Genomic DNA, 20,395 nt, shown 5'->3' with positions numbered 1-20,395 from the left:
GGCCTCCCGCAGCACCGACCGAAGCTGTAAAGGCGGCCGGGGCCGGGCCTGGTTCCTCCGGAGCCCCGCGGCCGTGGCCAGGCCGTGCCCCGCGTTCCTCCGGCCGCCGGGGGCGCTGGGGCCGCTCGGGGAGGCGGGGCCGGGCCGGTGCCTCCCCCTCGGCCTCCGCCCGGCCGCCGCTGCCCGCGGCCGCGCACGGCCGGCACCGAGAGGGGGCCGCGGGCCCGGGCGCTGCCCCGCCGCCGAGGTACCCGGGGCCGTGGGGGTGCCGCGGGCCCGGCTCGGCCTCGGGGCGCCCGGTGCGGCCTCGGCCGGGGGAGCCCCGGCGGGGGGCGCGGAGCGGAGCGGCCCGATGCGGCCCCGCAGCCCGGCTGTGCCCGGGCGGGGCGGGCCTTGTCGTGCTTTTTACCTTTTTTGCCCTTTTTTTTTTCCCTGCCCGCTCGAAGGGCTGCCCCTGCCTCGCTGCCGGCAGCGAGCAGTCCCTGTGAGCGCGGGGTGTGCGGGAAGCGCCGCGCGGGGCCGCCTCGGCCTCGGGGTGCCCGGGGCGGGCTCCTCCCGCCTTGGTCCCGGCAGCAGCGGGGGTCGCAGCGCCCGGGGCCCGGCCGTGGGTGGCGGCCTGGGAGCTGCGGAGCGGCCCCGGAGCGCCGAGGGGGCTTGCCGGAGCGAAACGCGCGCCGTGGGCCATTACGAAATACCGAACGGCCTTCGGTCCCTCTGAGCTTTTCTTGTTGTTGCTGTTTCTGCGCTACAGGCGGATCGCGAATAGCAGTGCCGCAGCCCTGGGCACGGTGACACCGAAGCCAGCGTTCTCCTCGCCTTACCCGAGAAGCCCCCGAGCCGCCGCCGAGGAATGACCAGCGCCTCCGCTCCGGCCCCACCGACGCGGCTGTCCCTGGGCAGTGACCCGCACCTGCAGCTTGTCACTGGCAGCTGTAAATAAAAAGGTAACTCCTCAATCGCGGCTTCACGGCACCAAATCAGAAACTGAAGCGTTGGAGGGGTACGTCTGCAAGGGGCCTGTGGAGGATTGGAAGCTCCTTATTGAGAACTTCAACGTTTGTAATCATAAATGTATTTTCTAGAAGGGTGGCTGAGAGTTACTGCTACACAGCCATTTCTCTTGTTTTCGGTTGTTTTCCCTTTCAAGCGCTAAGGAAACGTCCCTGCGTTACTTTTGCCTTCGGCGTATTTCACTTCTGTTCTTCCAGCTGTCCTTAGCCACTGACACGGTTTGCTTTTGAACTCTTCAACGTTCTGTTGATGTTTTGCATTTTATAAAGTTACCTGTATTTTTTCAACGTGTAAAAAAGCTGAATTATATTTTACTTTGTTTTATATCAGGTATTTTGGTTTCTAAATCTCACTATAGTAGAATAAAGCAGATACTCCAAGTTAACTATTGAATAGGCTGCGTTAACTCAGGTGATCCTGTAGAGTGGTGCTGTCTCCGCAGAAAATTTAAATGTCTTCAGAAGACAAAGAAGCTCAGGAGGATGAGCTGCTGGCCTTGGCTAGCATCTATGATGAAGATGAGTTCAAGAGAGCCGAGTCTGCACAAGGAGGAGAAACAAGAATTTGTTTGGAATTGCCTCAGAACTTCAAAATTTTTGTGAGTGGTGAGTTGAGATGATTTTTGTTACCCTAAATTAGCTTTTTCTGGTGCGCGCTCAGATGCGCTAGTAACCTGTAGGAATGTTTAGCCGTGGCTGACCCTGTCCTGTGCTTTTGCTATTGCTGGGTTCTGGGTCTGAGTGGGCAGTTCCATCCTTGTGCGTGGAACCTCTTCAGTGAGCTTTAAAGGTAGAGGTGAATAATAGTATTTTGTGGGAACAATCAAGTTTGTTTATTTATTTATTTTTTCTTGAGGGCATGTCTTCCCAGGTTGTTGGTTTGTGCACGATCGGGTATTTCATAGTACTGGTATTTACTGATTTAACCTCATACAACCCCATCACGTTTTATGGCACTGGGAAAGTTTGTTACTGAGGGTTGAATAAGTCATTTTAAACCTAGAAATTATCAAGTGAAAAGAGAGATCTTGGGTGCTGCTGTAAATAGCTATGGTTCGCTGGTTTTCATTTTCTTGTTATTCCTCGCATTGTCTCGATTGTCTTTGATTCAGGCAATTCCGCAGACAGCCTCCAGAAGAACGGGTTTGAATACACCGTTTGCTTTCTGCCTCCCCTCGTGCTGAATTTTGAGCTCCCACCAGACTACCCATCAACCTCCCCGCCTGCCTTTACCCTCAGTGGCAAATGGCTCTCCCAAGCACAGGTTTGCAGAGTAATTCTAACATTTTGACCGTTTTGTGGTCATAAGTAAGTTCATAATTAACAGTGCTCTGGTGGATGTTAATGTAGTAGATAAAAGTAAAATGAAGACATACACAGTTACCTCTCTCTTTCAGTTGGCTCTTTTGTTTGCTATCTGTTTTTATTTGGTCAGCCTTCTGAGAGTTGCAAGCCTGCACCTTTGCGCATAGTTTTATGTCTTCTGTGTCTACGTAAAAAATCCAGAAATCCTGAATTTGCGTTAAAGGAAGACCGTGGGAGAGGAAAATGGTAATGAGTTGTCAGAACCTACTGAAATCTGAAATTGTGGTTTTCTTTTGTAGCTCAGTGCTCTTTGCAAGCATTTAGACAACGTATGGGAAGAGAATCAAGGCTGTGTGGTCTTGTTTGCCTGGATGCAGTTTCTGAAGGAAGAAACACTGAGTTACCTGAACATTTCCTCCCCATATGAGCTAAAAATGTGCCATCAAGGGAGTGTGCAGGGTAGGACACCTTTGGTCCCTCTAGATGCTGAGAAGGATTGTGGTGGTGCAGCAGGCTCTGCAGCAGCTGATGAAGACATCGATGAACGAGCTGTGCAGGATGTGGAATCTTTATCGAGCCTGATTAGGGAGATCTTGGACTTTGATCAGGCTCAGAGAAGAAAGTGCTTTAACAGTAAGATGTACTTGTGCAATATCTGCTTCTGTGAGAAGCTGGGCAGTGAATGTATGTACTTCACCGAGTGCAGCCACGTCTACTGCAAAGCCTGCCTGAAGGACTACTTTGAAATACAGATCAGGGATGGTCAGGTCCACTGCCTCAACTGCCCTGAGCCGAAGTGTTCTTCTGTCGCTACTCCTGGCCAGGTAATGCGAGTGTGCAGGCAGTGCTGGCAGAGTTCTGCTAACTGACCAGTAACTGCAGGCGACAAGGTGTGGCTTTGGACGGTGAGCACTGGGAGTACACCTGGGGAATTTTGTTCTCACGTTCTGAGCCACACAGAGGCACCCTTGGTAAAGCTGGGTAGCACGGCACGTTTTGCCCACTGTGTTAGTCCTGGCGTTGGTCAGAGGCCTGAATTCATGTCCCACTGCATTTGATGCTGCATGTTTTTCATTTGATTATTTAACTGTTCCTAAAATAGCCTTCCTAGGAGTAATTTCTTGACCTGTATTGGAGAATATAAAGGGAACTCATCCCAGCTGTAGGTACTTTCTCATCAATTTACCTTTTTCTGCCAAAGCTAGCAAACTTAGAATTTCAAATGCACATAATCTTTCTTTGCTCTTTGCTTAGGTTAAAGAGTTGGTTGGAGAGCAATTGTTTGCACGTTATGACCGCCTGCTTCTGCAGTCTAGCTTGGACTTGATGGCAGATGTAGTGTATTGCCCTCGCCCAGGCTGTCAGACACCGGTCATGCAAGAACCAGGTTGCACCATGGGCATATGTTCCCGTTGCAACTATGCTTTTTGTACTCTCTGTAAAATGACTTACCACGGGGTCTCACCGTGTAAAGTAACTGCAGGTGAGTCATCGCATTTCCGCAATGGATCGAGAAGCAGTTAGGTGTTGTGTGGAAAAGGCTGAAAGTCAGGAATTAAACGAGGACACTCATCACCGTGTCAGCTGAGATGGATTCATTTGGAATAGGTCTGCTGCTGGCAATTGAAAAGTGTTGCTTTCATGGCACTCCCTGACTCACAAAGTCCCTAAACTGCTGACTGCCAGATTCAGAGAGGCCATAGCAAGGGAAGAATAATTCTGTGTGTCCTTTTTCATCCTTTCTTGTGAATCCACTTCTCTCTATTGTCAGAGTTGATGTTGGATCAGGTGAATGCTTCTTGTCTGTTCTGCCTTAAAAACGTGACAAAGTTGCATTAAATGTGTGTTCAGGAGAAATATTTCTGTTTTTCAGTTCATTTTACATTGTAGACCTATTCTAATTTCATCAATTGTTCTCTTTTGTGATGAAACACTGTAAGCCAGTTGAATTCTAAGATAGAGGGGTTTTAATATTCTCCTGTTTTTCTTACGTATTCTAATGTTTTACTTGCTTTTTAATTAAGTTTCCTTTGACTTTTTTGTATAACATAGTACAAAAGGTTTTTTGTTGTTTGTTTTACTCCTCAGAGAAATTGATGGATTTGCGTAATGAATATTTAGAAGCGGATGAGGCAACTAAAAGATTTTTGGAACAGCGCTACGGCAAGCGAGTGATTCAGAAAGCCCTTGAGGAGATGGAGAGTAAAGAATGGCTAGAGAAGAACTCCAAGTCTTGTCCTTGCTGTGGTACTCCTATAGAGGTGAGCGTGGCGGGGAAGGGCTGAAGAATCAGAGTAACTCCTAATGGCAACTAGCATAAATTGTTAAGTAGGGTCTATATTTAGAAGAGATCAGAGATTTACTCCTAGTGTCCAAGTTCACCAGGGAAGGTAAATTTCTAGCAAGTGGTAAAAGAATTTCCTACTTCTGTCTGCGATACACAGAAGAGGCGATCATGTTTCTGGAGCTCAGAGACTTGAGTAAATGCAGCAGCTGACAGTGTTTGGTCTCCAGTACTGAAAAGATCCAGGTTGACTCAACATCCATATGCATTCCTTTGTTTTCCATGTGTTTCAGGCCACTGCTGTTTCAGACTACAACTGGTAAATAAACAGCTTCAGAAAAATAGTGATTTCCACTATTGTTAGTAGCAGAACTGATTTACAGTTCTTGATTCTAGCTCTTAGTTCACCTGAATAGTGAAAAAAAAATACCAGTGTCACTACAGAGTAAGGGTGAAATGCAATTATTAGCTGATGCCATTTGAGGACTGGTATCATCCACTGCCAGGCCTGAAGACTGACGTGGTAGGATTTTGTTATTGCTATTTCTTGTTTCTTTTCCCTGCCAGAAACTAGATGGTTGTAACAAAATGACGTGTACTGGCTGCATGCAGTACTTCTGCTGGCTTTGTATGGGTTCTCTGTCACGGGTGAACCCATACAGGCACTTCAATGATCCATCTTCCCCGTGCTTCAACCGGTACGTATTTACATGTGTTACTTCTCGTGCTCTACCACTCACGTATTTTTTTGTCTCTCCTAAATTATTCTTATCTTGGAATTTGTAGCTATACGGTTTAAGATACGATTTCTTACATTTGCACTTAAAAGGATCTGACAACAAGAAGAAAAAAAATCAGGAGCTATTTTGGTTTTCTTGAGTTTCCGTTTTAATATTTTGGAGGAGTCTTCTGGGCCTGCTCCTGATGCTTTACTTGCTGCCTCTGAGAGACAGCTTGTACTGAAATGTTTCCGTGCAGATGCTTGAGCATGTGATAGTGCAACACAAGGATTTGGGCAAGAAAGTTGCTTCTAAAAAGCCGTAGACTTGGTTTACTTCATCACTGTCAGGGATATATCAAGAGACGGGGCGTTGCTGCTGTCTGGACAAACGAAAGGGCCGGCAGAACAGGGAGGTGTGGTGGCAGCAGGAAGCTTGTGTGTATTCCACTGCGTTAGGGCCCGTCACCGCGACGTACAGGGGTCTGGATACAAACATCAAACTACCAGCGTTCTGCCCAATACTCCACCACTTACTCTGCTTTTTTTTTTTTAAATAAACGTGGCTGACAGGATTGTTTTCTGGTTCTTGAACAAGAATCTTTTTCAGCACTTTTTTTCTCCCACCAGCATTTTTTTCCCTTCCTACCCCATTCTCATTTTATATTTCTCCCAGTGTCTCTTGCTCTTTTTTCTTTCAGTTTAGCTTCACTTCTAGCTCTCTCGACTAAGATGATCGGTTTTACAAAAAAGCATTTTTTTTTCCTTTGTGTTCCTCCCACTTATATTCGTAATTGTTTGTCCAGCTCTGTATTATCTGATAGGATTGTCAGCTGTTTGGAGCAGGCAGGCTTGGCTGCTAATTACGTACTGCTTAACCCAAGTAGGAATTGCAGAGCAGTAGATAACTTTCAATACAGCTTGGATTGTTAGTATTTTCAAGGAGTTCCTGAAACACCATGTTTGTAAGGTGTTGTAAGACCTTCTGATATAAAGTGCTGTAGAAGCGCAAAGTAGCTTATGCTGCAGTCCTCAAAATTGGTTAAAATGAGTGTTTTATGGTATAAAAATTGTGAGCTGTTTTTGTATTTTTGACACTTTTTTTTCTTTCTTCAAATTTTACATTTTCTGTCCTGATGTAAATTCTTGACTGTGTTGCAGATTGTTTCAAGCTATGCATATTGATGGTGAGTTCTGGGAAGGTGAAGATGAAGACTAGGAGCCTTCTCTAGCAGCAGAAGCTGAAGAAACCAGAGACAGATGCTTTCCGTTCTTGTGTCGAGTCTGTTTGATTTTTCAGTACCATTGTGTGATAGAAGAATGATACTACCTTGCACTATGGGAATTTCATACAACTCTTCAGAGGCTGTTGTCAGAACCAAAGGAGACCATTTTACCCATCTGGTGAACAGGGTCACCACTGAAAGTCCCTAGTAATCATACCCAGTGCTAAAGCAGCTGCAGCCAGACAGAAGTTAGAAAATAAATGGGAAAATCTGTATCAAGAGATGCTGCTCTTTCAAAACCAAACCAAACCCCCAAATCATAGAAATATTTTGGAGTTTTCTTTAGGGAGACTGAGCTTTCAAGGATCTTGGCTAGTACCCCTGGGTTTTCAAGGCAGTTTTGCTCTAGCTGCAGTGCTCTTTCTGGAGCTATTTAGTTAAGCCGCTTGGAGAGGGAAAGCTTTCTGAAACAACACAGGAATTTTTCCTGTATTCAGTGACTGAGCCCATTGCTTCCATAGCATTTCTTACCTGTTTCTTTGAAAGCAGCTCCTTGCTCTGTCACTGAGAGTTGTAACAGTGGTAAAGCTGATTATCCGTAACACCCCCTCTTACTGGCTGTAATGCCTGGGTCCTTTACTGAATGTTTTGGCAGAAAATGACCAACAACCATTTCCTGAAATGTGTATCAACCCCATGACTGATCTGCACTGCTGTCCTCTTAACTTACATTGCCTGTCCTTATTTTGACTGTGATGAGTGCTAAAGCAATGAACTGAGTCTGGCCAGTGAGAGGATGAAAGTGTCAAATACTGAAACACATTTTTATGGATACGCAGGATTAATTTGAATTCTTCAAGATACCGAAAATTACCTTGTTTCTCTCACCAGATGAAGTAACTTATTTTTTAAAAAGTCTTCATGTAAGGAATTTGATTAGTTAATAGTTTTTTTTCCTCTGAACTAGATCCCTTATTTCCACTGTTCTTGCCTTTCAAAATATTTCAAAACCCCTTTTTTTCCCCAAAAAGCTCAGTAAGTAGTTTTGGGAGCATGAAAGTAATTATTGGAGGGAACCACTAATTTTTTAGGAGTTTTTTCCACTTGCTGAATGGTCTAAAAATTTATTTTGAAATTAAAACTGCATGTGCTGCGTTTAAAACAAATAGCAGGGTGTGGATGGATAGCTCAGGAGCTTGAAAATTTTTCAGAAACTCAAAGTGAACACCTCTCACTCAATTTTGATAGTAAATAAATTTTACTTAGATATCTGGCCAAAATGAGTGTTGGTTTAGTTCCTTTTGCAGAGGCTGGAAGTCTACTAGACTTGGCAGTGATTAAAAGGGTAAGAGAGGAACAGTGGATCTCGTCTTGGTTTAGGCATCAGGGCAGCGTATAGGGAAAGTTTACATTGTGTATGGTTTAACTTGTATTTCCTGCACCTTTCACATGCACTAAATTCACTTTAAGACAGTAAACGGAGTTGTCTCCCTGTTTGTCTTCATTATGGCACACAGATCTAAGCAGAGGTCCGTGTGGGGCACCCTGGTGTGCTTCTGAGCGGCGATCAGCTCTGGGGCTTGTGCTGAGTCGCTCTCACGTGGGCTCTGTCGAGCAATGCACCCGGCCTGGGCTTGTGCAAAACTAAGCGAGGCTGAGGCACGAAGCATCCTGCTGGTGGAAGCCTGCAGGTCTGCGTATGCAAAGTACCCTCGAAGCAAGGGGATGTGTTTTTGTGCGAGCTGCAAGCCCTTACGTGATGCATGGTGGTTGTCATAAAGCCTGTATGGAAACACAGCTTTGGATACCTGGGACCTCCTCTGGTTACCTACAGAAATTCCCTTTAAAAAATAAATAAATAAATAAATGAGAGGGCTGCTGCCTGGTGGGCCAGCTTTATGGAAAGCCTGCCAGTAAATGCTGGCCTAGGAGGGGAAGCCCTTAAGGTATGGAGCAGCACTAACTCTTTCTCCCAAACTGCTTTCAGTACAGCCTTGGTTCTACGTAACAGAAAATCTTGTTCAAAATAACAGGTCTTTCTTAGGCTTTGAAGCTTTTGTTGCTGTTGTTCAGAGATGGCATTACACATCCCATTCAGCCACATAAGTTGTTCCATTTTTCCCTAGCGCAGTAAAACTGAGCAGCACATCCAGTCAACTAGAAAAAATTAATGTATTTACTGTAGAAAGCTATAGATTAACAGGTCACAGAATTTTTGCATAAAGAAAACAAATCCTTCCCCGCTTGTCTTACATTTCATGAGAGCACTTAACATATCACAACCGAGAATCAAGTTTCAGAACGGCAGGGTCTTGCCAGTACAGGCTGTTTCCCCTCTCTGTGGGGCTTCTGTAATTAAGCACAGGCTGAGGTCAGAGGGAACAGAATGTTTCCTTTGAGGCTCATTTGGCATTTCCTTGTAGCAATGTAAAGCACAGGAAGAGGACAGAGAGAATTTACTGCTTCAGGCTCTGCGCTGACAAATGATGGAGTGCTGAGCAGCACAAACTGAAGTCATTTACGCTTAATGTGAACAGATCTACCCTGCTGTAGACCATAAAGCACCAGTGCATATAAAATTATACCCTGAAACCGAACATGTAAGGCTTCTTTTAGAGTTGTGGCAACAAATAAACAGATGCATGAGCTCACCATTACCTGCATTAATGGCACCGCGCGGGTAAATGCTGTTTGAAGCATCCCTCTTGCTGAGATGGTCTCACGTCCAACATCCAGCTCAAAGCGGGGTTCAGCCAGGGCTGTATCCAGTCCGGTCTTGAAAACCTCTTAAGGACAGAGACTGCACCACCTCTCTGCATAACCTGCCCCGCCGCTTGGAGTGTCCTCACAGGGAAATTTTTTCCTTATATCCAACGTGAACATCTTGTTTCAACTCATGCCCTGTTGTCTCTTCCCATCTTCCCCCAGCGCGCTGCGGAGGAGCGCCTGGTTTCTACTTCTTGACGACCTCACAGCTATGAAGCAGGCTGCTGCTAAGTCCTGCTGATACTTTACCGTCTCCAGGCTGAACAAGAACCATTCCCACTTTAAATCGTTATAATCTAGGAGTATTTTGTGGAGGGGGAATGACGCAATGTATTTATCAGAATTTCAAGGAATACATTCCAAAGCGATTACCCACTGTATTTTCTCATCTTCACAATTGAGTTTTGAGGCCTTCAGTTCACATGCTTACAGTTGCATCATTGATTAAACAACTCATTCTCCCTTGATTTTACCTTCAGAGAACGTTAGGGGTGAAAGTTTGTGGAACACAGTATACCGGATCACATCCTCATTTGGTTAATTAAGGCAGGTGTTTGGCATCTATGTTTTTAATGGAAAGAAGCAAGTACATCATTTTGCTATTTTAAGAACAAATACAAGATGAGTTTCTGCAGCAATTCCCTTTCTTTGCAGCTGGTTTTCAATAGAAAAGACGGCTCAGCATGACTCTGAACAGTGAGAGATTAATCGCTGTAAGGCTTCTTAGACTGGCTGCTTTCTGCTTCTGTCTCCTTCATGCTGTATAAGGGTTCCACAAGCTTGTTATGAACCAGCATTAAACCTAATGTAGTGGGTAGAAAGATGACTTCAGTAGACATAAAGCAAAATCCTCATTCACTGGATGCTAATGAAATTAAACATTGGTAGAATTGGTGCTCCTTTGCTCCCATGGCCACAGAACTAAACCTGACTTTTGCACTTTTATTATTGCTGTACGTTTCAGCTGTCGTATTTAAAGAATGTGCTGTTTGGGGAGTTGACCAAACATTTAACACAAAGCATGGCTTGTGCAACTTAAAAACTAACTACAGCTGCTGCTTAGCCTGCTCACACACTCACCTTTGAAGTATTTCACCGTCTTAACTTTGAGTTCCAGTGTGGCATCTTCATCGCACACAAACACGGTTTTGGGGTGCTGCTGGAAAGCAGATACTGTCCACATGTGGTTGACACCTTCCTCGATGGCCTTGTACAAAGCAAAGGCTTTGTGGGCTCCTGTGATGAGAATCATCACCTGGACTCCAAGACACAGAGTATGGCAGTTAGGGTCTAGAAGACTTGTTGAGAGAGAGCAAACCCACACCCTGCTGAACTAAGAGAGCTGCCCCAGTCCTTAACGGGGGTAAGGTCTGTCATTCTCCCCAGGTGTATTTCACTGAATCACAAATCCTGTTTGCTCTGGATACATTTTGTCAATTAAATCATAGACCGGTGGGTCATTTTTGTGATTTGGACACTTTGAGCTCCCCTGTTAGGCACTTCTACACTGAGACTTAACAAGTATAAATCAAGGTATAGACTCAGTTAAAAGCCATCCCCTATGGCTGTTACGATGTGGTATAACTGTGAGAATCACTGGCTGACTTCATGTTATTTCACCAGATGAACTTCTTAATCAAAGACATTCTCCAAAAGCCTTTCTAGCTCCCTGTGGATCCCAACTGTACTGCAGGGTTACACAAATGTTATTGTTAGTAGGGCAAAACCAGAAAACAGATCCAGGGCCTTTCTGCGGTGGTACAGGATGCAAGAAAGCAGGATTGGGTGTCCAGCTGTCTGTGGCAAGAAAACCAAAGGCTGGCCTCCGCCAGCAGGGTGCACTACTGCTCCAAGACTGGATGTGGACGAGCTACTCCACAAAGCCCTGCCCTAGAGCTATTGTATGAAGTCACTGCTTTTTTCCTAACCTCTCTGGCATCCATGACTGTGCCTACTCCGACTGTCAACGCCATCGTGGGGACTTTAGAGAGGTCACCATCAAAAAACCTGGCATTAGCCAATATAGTGTCCATAGCCAACGTCTTCACTCGTGTCCTGGACACCAAACTTGATCCAGGCTCATTGAAGGCGATGTGACCGTCCGGGCCAATACCTGTGACAAAGACAGTTTGAAAAGTGGGTCATTGGCTGAAACGGTTATCGTAAGAAGCAGAACCAACAGCACTCTTATTACAGGGACATCCAACACTTCCAAGAATAGACAGATCTGAGAAACACACTTGCAATTTCTCTGCTCAAGCTCAAATGTGCTTCTGGTAGGAATGACAGCAAGAGCCTCTTCTGAAGTCAATAGAGATTCTTCCCTAACTGTGCTGGGACAACAATAAGCAAAAGTAAATGGCAGAATCTAAAGGCAAAAGGATGGGAAAAAAACTTGTGTTCAGCTTCTGTTGGTTAATCCTAGCAGCTAGCTGTTCACGCCAGTTATTGTAATACATTTTGTATTCGGTAAAATTCTAGCCCTGCCTGGTTCTCCTGTTAACCATTTCCAGAACAATTCATTTACTGAATTCAAATATTTAAACTGGGGGAGCGAGACATCAAAAAACAAGGCTACCGGCACACATGCACACTCAGTGAAACAGTATATGAGGTGCCTTTCACTGCAAATACACTGAACTGCCTTAAAAATGAACTCTCTAGGCAATACATGAGACAGCTGGTAGAGGAAAGGCAGTGCTTCCTGCCAATCCTTCAGGTTTTCACCTCCAACGAAGAGTTCAATTCCTCCAGCTGCTTTGATTTTATCTTCAAATGCGTCACACTCTGCCTGTAGGTCAGCTGCATTTCCATCCAAAATGTGAACGTTTTCAGCCAAGATGTCAATATGCTTAAAGAAGTTATTCCACATGAAGGAGTGGTAACTTTCCGGATGATCCCTTGGGAGGCCTGGTAAGAGAGCAAGCACAGGACTAATGTCACCTGTAACGCAGAACACTTGTATGCACTTGCATGCCCTTCTGGTGGCTCTGGTAATGCAGCACTGTTTTCTTCATCTGTCCTATGTGACCTCCTTGACTTTCAGAAGTTGTTTTACTTCCCCAAATAACGAAATTAAGTCTGTCACAATAGCTCCTGTAAGGCATGTCCTCATATTAACATGTGATGGATGTTCCAGAAAAGCAGGCACGCACTGTGCCTGGTCTGTTGCTGCCTGTTCAGTCTTCCTCCCAGTTCATATTAGCAAAAACAATTTCAAAACTGTGTACAAGCCTGGGAAATAATTTTTTGCATATATTTTTCCCCTTCGATGTTATAAACCCACAGAACTGTCTGCTCCCTGATGCTGCTTGGTACTGATTGTTCAGAGGAAAACTTCTTGACCAGTATGAAGTTAGCAAATAATTAGCCTGTATGTTTGTCACCTTTGGATCTCTAGGCCTTCTCCACTAATCTCTCTGCACTCTTTCTTCTGAAGAGGCTGTTTCATCACAGCTTCAAAATTAAACAGTCTTCTGCAGTCTCCACAAGCACCTGTATCTGTTACTGAAGGTCACCCTGATGGGTAACAACACATCAGCCCTTTAAGGGACTTGCAGCTAAAGTGACCCCTATAATCCAAGTACAAAGGTGGCAGTTAATAATGCACATCATCTCAGGTTACCGTGATAAAATGGATCCTTACTTGGTCAATACCTAAGTTCAGGTAAAACACAGCAGGCTCTAATGTGTGTAGTGTCAGGCAACACCTGATACTCTGATGTTTCTTATACAGGTTTTCAGATTGTCCCCACTAACTCCCTCTGGTAATACAAGTTTTATCCTTTCTACCTTAAACCTTTTGCAGTTGGGATGCTCCGAATGCACAGTAACTAAGGGGAGCTTTGCGAGTGCAGGCAGCAGCGGGCGCACCAGCAGTGCGTAAATAACACGGCTTTGAAAGAGCGTACATAGATGGGTAATGTGGAGCAAAACAGCAAAACCAAGCTGCTCGGCCACCCAGCAGGGCTGCAGTTTTTGACGCGGGCAGCGGCCAGCGCAGCACCGCGCAGCAGGACCACGCTCCGCAGGCCAAGCGAGGCACCCGGCTGCTCGCCGCGCCACTCACCCACGTACTCGTCCATGTTGAAGGTCTTCACGTACTTGAAGGACAGGTCCCCGTTCTTGTGGTACTCCACCAGCTTCTGGTAGCATCCCAGCGGCGTGCTGCCTGCGGACGGACAGACGGACATCAGTCAGTCAGTCAGTCAGTCTGTCTGTCAGCCCTCCCGCCCCAGCCCTGCCGCCCCCCACCTGTGGGCAGCCCCAGCGTGAAGAAGCGGCCGGGGCCGGGCGCGAAGTGGACGATGCGGTTGCGGATGTACTTGGCCGCCCACTCGCTGGCCTGGCCGTACGTCTCCTGGATGATCAGCTTCATGGCCGCCCCCGCCGCTGCGCCGCCATCTTAGGGCCCGCCCCGCCCCAACGGGCGGCGCTGGGCGCCCCGGGGCCGGCCTGGGGCCGGGCTCTGCCGCCCGGCTGGGCTCGGCCCGCTCGGTACCAACCCGCTCCGTACCGGCCCATTCGGTACCAACCCGCTCGGTACCTCACACGGCAAAGGGGAGCGAGGCGGCTCCTCCGCTGCCGAGCGCTCCCCGCGGGGGTCTGTGTCCTCCCTTCGGCCCCGGGGCGGTCGGTGCAGAGCCGCGGTGAGGCCCCGGCCCCGCAGGCGTTGCCGCCTTCGGTTCCTTTTCGTGCCCGCTCTCACGGACGTTGTGTGGGATTAGCATGTCAAGAAGCAGTTAATTGCACCCGGTAATTAAGTGCGCAGGCTGCCAAAGCTCTATTCAAATGAATCAAAACTGTGAGCGCTGGGAAGGTGCTTTGTTGGCGGCACAAGGCGTTGTGGAAACAGCGTTTTCCCCAGGTACGTTAAAAAGGTGACAGACCTTAAAATGTCCGTGTTCCTTCTCACTTCTGCTGGGATGCCCCCAGTGACTGGGGGGGCCTGCCCGACCCCGCTGCCGCCCGCCCTGGCGGCCTCAGCAGCCCGAGGCCTGTGGCGCGGGGCCAAGGCCGTGTCTGGGGGAGCAGCGCCTCTCACACCTCTGCTCTGGGAGCATTTCGCAGGGACCCGCTTCAGGGCGTCTCGGTGCTGTTCTGGGGCTTGGGCTGCAGGCCAACATCCCCCCCGAGCGGCCCCGAGCTGCCCAGGCACCGGTCCCGGTGTCTGCAACATGTCCCTGCCCGGCCTGCCTCCCTGGGGGCTGCTGGTGCCTGACTGCTCGCACCGTGCCGACAGTGACCTGTGGATGTTTGTGCTGCTCCTGACAGTGGTGGTGTCCCAAAAAGACTTTTCTTCACTGCTCCAGCTCCCTTCAACTTGTGCTGGAAATGTGCCCGACCTCACCGTGCAGCCTGGGTGAGAATTAAGAGGTTCCTCACTGAAACACAAAGCTCTTCAAAGTTAGGCAGCATTTCACTTTCATTAGGAGAAAAGAATAATATACAAATTGCTTTCCTAGGACCCAGTCCATGCAGTTCCTTCCTTTTTGAAAATGTAAATGACCTGGCAAGACCGAGTGCTCCTGATGTTATCTCATCGTGAGTGCTGAGAACTGCTGGCTTGGTTTGTGCTTGGCCGGGGAATGGTGGGTGTGACAGGCCATTGCCAGATGGCTGTGGTCGGACTTGGGAAGAGCTTTAGGCCACAGAGACTAAATAAATGGAAAGTGCTGTGTGTTTCCATCAGCAGTGGTTAGCCGGCAGGCAGGGAGGTATTTCTGTGGCTGCAGTGCTGGGCAAAGAGCTGACAGCAGAGGCTCCTCCATGCTCCCACCACGCAGAACAGCCTGGGCTTTTGTACAGGCTGTGGCCCCCCCTGTGGCTCCATGTGAAAGGACTTTCACACTTTTCCCTCTGGCATCGTATCGGTGTGATACACCCGTCGGTCCCGCGGACACCAGCAGCAGTTACAGCTCCCGTGGTTTCACCAGCACAGGCTGGAGCCAGACAGAGCTGTGCCTCTGCTGAGCTGAGGGACAGCGGGGACCTGGCTGATGTCTGAACGCTTCTCATCTTGTGTCTGCTCTTCTCCAGGTATCACCCACACACAAGGAACACAAATGCCGGAGGTGCAGAGTGCACAGGAATTGACTGCAAGAAAGACCGTGGACTTCCAAAAGCAACAAGCTGCAGGGCAGCAACTGTATGCCCCTCTGCGGTGATTTGCGGGCTGCCAGGTTTGCTGCCATCAGAACAGCCGTGGACAGCTCAGGTCCCCTGCCCCCTACCTGCACAGCCTCCTTTTACTGCACTTTGCACCCCTCAGCTACAGAGAGCTGCTGCGTTTGAGGATCAGCCTTGCCCTACCACGCTGCTAACACAGACCCAGGGTCAGCGCTGGACTCTGCAAAGGTGTCTGGTTTAAATTCAAGTGTGATGGGGCTCTGTGAATTGCAAAAGGTCTTGGCTCTCGTTTTGATCTCCTTTGCAAACGGCTTTGACAGGAGCAGTGCACAAAGACATGAGAGGCAGTTGGCAGCTCCCAGTAAAAGCAAAACATGTTTTGATGAAAGGAAAAAAACTACAACAGTATGAGAGAGCCAGGCACGTGCATCTGCTGCCACAGCTGCCTTGTTCTGCCCACATCCCGTGTATCTGCATACTTCAGGCAGCCTTATGTTACTGAGGAATCGCTCCAGGGCTGGGTTATACGTGTGACTGGCATGCAGGATATTTTTAGGTATGATTATTTATGCATGTTACTGTTTCTGCATTCACAGCTAGCTGTTCAAATGTTGAAGAACTTCCTGGTGCCTGAACAAGCTGATTTTCCTTCCTAGCAAAAGCAGCAGATGGAAGGAAACAAGTACTTCTCCTCTGCAGAAGAAGTTGAAGTTTGACCAGGAGGTTCTAACAAGCACAGCATTTTCTTTTTCTCTGTGTTGAAGTGATTAGAGTCAACAGCGTGCACAGACCAGAGCTTTTGCTTCCAGGAACTGCCTTTGAGCACTGGGATTTTTTTTTCCTTAAAAAAAAAAAGCAACAATTAAAAATTTATCGGCATAAAGGGCCTCTCTCCAAGTCCCATAATTAAAACATCTTTTAAATACCCACCATCTGTCACCGCTTCCTGCTCCCGCACATCCCACCTACCTCCTCACCCCTGTTTATAAGAGAAGGAGAAAACAAGATTCCACGCTGGATGGACCCAGAGGGAGCTGCCCTTTTCCGCAAGACTCAGTCACTGCCTGGCTTCTCCCAGCACATCCGAATCCCTCTTAGGGATTTTGTCAGCCCAGGGTGGAGCCAGCCTGCGAGCAGGCTGTGCAGGAGGGCGCACGGAGCGGTCATTTCCTGGCTTTGCAGATGAGGCTCCCATGGGAAAGCTGGCAGGGCTTCACCCCACACCAGGTTAAGAAATGTTAGTCTGTGCAGGAAGGGATTTCATCTGGGTAGCAGGGGAATAACAAAAGCCATTGGTTACTTGTGTTTTCTCCAGAAGGCTGACAAAATAATACAGCGACAAAGACCACTGGTGAAATCAGTGAGTTAGGCTCCAGAACACGAGCTGTGGCAGAGCTAGCTGTGCTCCGTGGAGGCGTTCTGGAGCTCAGCCGCCCGCCTTGTCCCGCTCGCAGTCCGTCGTGCTGGCACAAACCCAGCTTCCTCCCTCAGTAATCCGAATCTGTGTTGTTGCTGAATTTCGGGAGATCGGAAGTCCCACTCGACATGTCGTCCATCTTAATGCTGCTGCCATCTTCCTTCCCCTTCCGTACAACGCTCGGGGCTTACCGAGGCACGATTCTGCACGCTGGCAAACAGGGCAGTGCTTACAGACAGCTCTGTGCCGGGGCTGCGGGGGCACTTTGTGCTGTTGTGCTCACCGTGTGGCTGCTCCTCCTTAAAGCAGCCTGGGGGGCCCACAGGGGGGCCCTGCTGCCCGAACAGCTCCTGCTGTTGCCACAAGCAGGCTCTGAGGATCGCAGCCGCGTGCAGAGCCAGGGCAGCACGTGCTGTGCCGGGGGGCTCGATGCCTGCAGGGCTCGGCGAGGTGCCGTGCAGCCGGATCTCCAAGGGCCCATCGTGGGGCTTCAGCCTGAGGGCCAAATGTGCTTCTAGAGCCTGACTGAGCTTGTTTGACAGGACGGCATGAAGGTGGATGCATACTGAGGTTTCAGGTGAAAAAGCTGGGGTTCGTGCCTGCTTGCACTGCGGTCATCCCTGATTCTATCTCTCTGAAGAGGCAGTAAAACCAGAAATACCCACTGAGGCCCTGACCTGCTGTCGGTACAACAACTAACATGGTTTTAAAGCAACTCGAGGTGCGAGTTAATGCTGTACTGTGTCAACAGAGCTTTGAACTAGCAAAAAGCTAAAAGAAGATACAAAACGGTACTGAGTAAAAAATATGAAGAAACTGAAGAGCATCGAGGTACCTCGAAGTGTCTCAAAGTGTGCCTTAAGATGAATTTCCTACCAATAGATTGCTAGAAGTAGTTGACAGCTATACCGAAGGTAGCAGGGTATGAGGGGCCCATCTCCTGCTTTTTGCCCTTCCGTCACATTTTCACAGCTGAAGAAATCTTTCATGCTGTTTTGGGGAGGAACATCTCTTAGACAGCAATTGTTAACCCTCCACAGACCTCTTCAGCCTAGTTGTACAACTCTAGCTCAGGACATTCTGTGGCGCATTTCAGTCCGCAGTGTGAGCGAGACACAACACGTATGGGTGCTCGGACTCCATCGTTCCCTTTCTGCATTTGAAGACGCATACCTCTGGAGGGGGGTACAGCTCAATTCGTTATTTATAGCCGATGATAAAAGTTTTTTTCATGAAAATTGTAAGAGTACAGACAACCAGTGAACACCGCCAACAGCTCCTGGAATGAAGGGACACAACCAGACAGCAGCCAGGCTCACAGCACTCCATCGCCGTTCGGAGGGCAGCACGGTGAAGTTTCTGTTGATCCCTGCGCTCTCTGGATGAGGCTTGTAATGCAGTTTCCATCTTCCTCGAGGCCAGCATTGTGAATATTGGGTGGATAATCCAGACTTTAAGTGAACAACACTTCACTGTCACTTTTTCTTAACCTGCAGGTTGCAGCCTGCTTGCAAATGGTTAAGCTGTTAAAGTGGAGAGCTTCAGAGGTATGACATGACCCATTAGCTCATGCGAACGTTTGTTGTTGCTTTTTTCTTAATTGGGTCATTTATCGCTACAAGATCAGCAGAAAGAGCTAGTTTAAATGTCCTGCTTAGTTCTTGTTTAAACACGTCTAGCTTTCAAAGTCCTTCCTTTGAGCATTATTATTTAGTTTTTAGAGCTCAGTATGTATTACAAAGTGTAGATTAAAAATGCCCCCTTTGTCGTTCAGTCATACGCCCCGATTAAAGAACACTTGTACAGCACTAGGATTTCAGAAGGCTCTCTAACATTTCTAACAATGGCTTTCAAATACTTTCACAGCATATCCTGTACAGAAGTCACTAAAAAGCAAAGACTTCAAGCTTCAGAATGTCTCTTGCGAGAAATGACATTTTGCATTGGAGGAAGATTCAAAAAACGCAGAGGCTTGAAGTGATTTGCCTAAAACCATGTGGGAAATGAAAGCAGAACCAGTCATGCACTGTAACCGCAGCATTATCTTTCTACACAGCTTCTCTACCGAAGAAAATAGAATAAAAACACAGAAAGCAGCTGGAAGAAATTGCCTTTATCCCTCCTGCGTTAGTCCTGATCAGTCTAGATGGCGTAATTAGGTGGTGATATGCCTCCAGCTAATGACTGTGGCACCAACTATTTCACCATCTCTTCAGGATACTGTCCAGCATCTTTTCTGAGGATATGCACAGGTTGTGCCTGATTTTAGTCTCCCAGATGTCCAAGTCAATCAGTGTACAGCTAATTACCAGTGCGGCTGTAGCTATACTTAGGGATATAATCCCACCTCGACGGCAAGTAAATCCGCGCATGTCATCAGGACAGCTGCTTACTGCAAAAGAGACTCAGTGCAAATTGTGAATCCTGTGGAAGGGTGAAGCCAACAGTATGACAGTGCCTTCAGCTCTCAACTTCCTCAAAGGTATTTGTGTTGCAAGAAACCTGCGTTCTCTTTGTGTCCCCAGCATTTCTCAGGAGCCACTTTTGGAGGTTATTCCTGGCTAAAATCCATTATGATAGCTGCCTCTCCCTTAGTGCGAGAAGTGTGATGTTCATTCATCTCATCAAAACTTTGGTGAGCTACCTGCTCCTGCAAAGACACAATACAGAACAAAAATCCAGCCTGATCATGGTACCGAATCCTGAGCTGTAAAGCACGTCTGTATGACTGAGCATGCAGTTCAGGAGCATGTCCTCGGAGTTAAATTCTTTCATCTCTCTGAATCGGCAGCTTGGAATCCCAGCAGGGCTGATTCAGCCCTCCTCATCCTAAAGCAGATATATTTAAGTCTTATCAGCCCTAGGGGTTGATGCGGGCAGTTTTGTACAAATCCACCTACAGATGAACCGCACAAACAATGAACAAGGGTTATACAGGCTGGAAAATCTCTCAGCCAACGTAAAATTCAGTGCAAAAATTTCTGAATAAACAAACTTTGTGTGTTTTCCTGTGAGCGCTTCTTCTGGAAGGAGACTTTGAATCTGCGGCACCATCTGCTTGATGTGGATATTAAGGATCTCACGGCACCTCCTGAGGAGTTGGCCAGCGTTTCGTGTTTGCTTCGGCTGCAGTGCAGCACGTCGCGTGCCTCTTGGCTGCCCGCGCGGGCACCGTGCTCGGAGCCACGGCACGCGGGAGGCGTCGCGTTGGCACCTGGCACGACTAAGGGCAGGTTAACCAGGAGGGTGTCGGGCCCGGGACAGGCTCCCCAGGGCAGCTGTCAGGGCACCGAGCCCGTCCGAGCTCCAGAAGCGCTCGGCCAAGGCCCTCAGCCAGCGGGGCTCGTTTTGGGGTGGTTCTGCGCGGAGCCAGGGCTCGGCCAGGGTGACCCGCGTGGGTCCCCTCAGCAGCTCGGTGACCGCGAGCAGGGACTGCACCGGGTCCGCAGCTCCCGGCGGGGTCCCGAGGTAGCACCCATCTCCCCCCAGGCCCTTCCCGGGCCTTTCTCCCTTCTCGCCCAGGCCTCGTTCTCCTCCTCG

The 20,395-nt window shown here is 48.2% G+C and overlaps 2 protein-coding genes across 4 annotated transcripts; one reads left to right on the top strand and one right to left on the bottom strand.

Annotated features, from left to right (window-relative positions):
* The first annotated feature begins 89 nt into the window (after window positions 1–89).
* On the top strand, window positions 90–8,021 carry RNF14 (ring finger protein 14). 2 transcript variants are annotated; one of them, XM_080555350.1, is made up of 9 exons: window positions 90–247; window positions 752–944; window positions 1,454–1,616; window positions 2,123–2,274; window positions 2,615–3,139; window positions 3,570–3,798; window positions 4,404–4,576; window positions 5,167–5,297; window positions 6,479–8,021. In XM_080555350.1, the coding sequence occupies exons 3-9, from the start codon at window positions 1,463–1,465 to the stop codon at window positions 6,534–6,536; spliced, it is 1,422 nt and encodes a 473-aa protein (XP_080411476.1). In that variant the 5' UTR covers window positions 90–247; window positions 752–944; window positions 1,454–1,462; the 3' UTR covers window positions 6,537–8,021. The 2 variants fall into 2 exon arrangements, with proteins under 2 accessions (XP_080411476.1, XP_080411477.1); XM_080555351.1 differs by lacking the exon at window positions 90–247 and having other exon boundaries at window positions 942–1,055.
* A 675-nt stretch (window positions 8,022–8,696) lies between these two features.
* On the bottom strand, window positions 8,697–20,284 carry GNPDA1 (glucosamine-6-phosphate deaminase 1). 2 transcript variants are annotated; one of them, XM_080555354.1, is made up of 6 exons: window positions 13,856–20,284; window positions 13,379–13,480; window positions 12,037–12,219; window positions 11,238–11,422; window positions 10,390–10,564; window positions 8,697–10,111 (listed from the first exon to the last, which is right to left on the bottom strand). In XM_080555354.1, exons 2-6 carry the CDS (start codon window positions 13,392–13,394, stop codon window positions 10,014–10,016), a joined length of 657 nt encoding a protein of 218 aa, XP_080411480.1. In that variant the 5' UTR covers window positions 13,395–13,480; window positions 13,856–20,284; the 3' UTR covers window positions 8,697–10,013. The 2 variants fall into 2 exon arrangements, with proteins under 2 accessions (XP_080411480.1, XP_080411479.1); XM_080555353.1 differs by lacking the exon at window positions 13,856–20,284 and adding an exon at window positions 13,564–13,746.
* Window positions 20,285–20,395: the final 111 nt, after the last annotated feature.

Source organism: Anser brachyrhynchus (assembly GCF_964034855.1).
Source record: "Anser brachyrhynchus genome assembly, chromosome: 14".
NCBI lineage: Eukaryota > Metazoa > Chordata > Aves > Anseriformes > Anatidae > Anser > Anser brachyrhynchus.
This window is presented reverse-complemented; position numbering and strand designations above follow the sequence as displayed.

Coding starts and splice junctions, on each gene's coding strand:
- RNF14 (XM_080555350.1), top strand. CDS start 1,463: ATGTCTTCAGAAGACAAAGAAGCTCAGGAGGATGAGCTGCTGGCCTTG. Junction 4,577..5,166: donor GCTGTGGTACTCCTATAGAG/GTGAGCGTGGCG, acceptor TTTCCCTGCCAG/AAACTAGATGGTTGTAACAA. Junction 5,298..6,478: donor TCTTCCCCGTGCTTCAACCG/GTACGTATTTAC, acceptor ACTGTGTTGCAG/ATTGTTTCAAGCTATGCATA.
- GNPDA1 (XM_080555353.1), bottom strand. CDS start 13,687: ATGAAGCTGATCATCCAGGAGACGTACGGCCAGGCCAGCGAGTGGGCG. Junction 12,220..13,378: donor CAACATGGACGAGTACGTGG/GTGAGTGGCGCG, acceptor CTCTCTTACCAG/GCCTCCCAAGGGATCATCCG. Junction 10,565..11,237: donor CAGTCATGGATGCCAGAGAG/GTTAGGAAAAAA, acceptor CTTGGAGTCCAG/GTGATGATTCTCATCACAGG.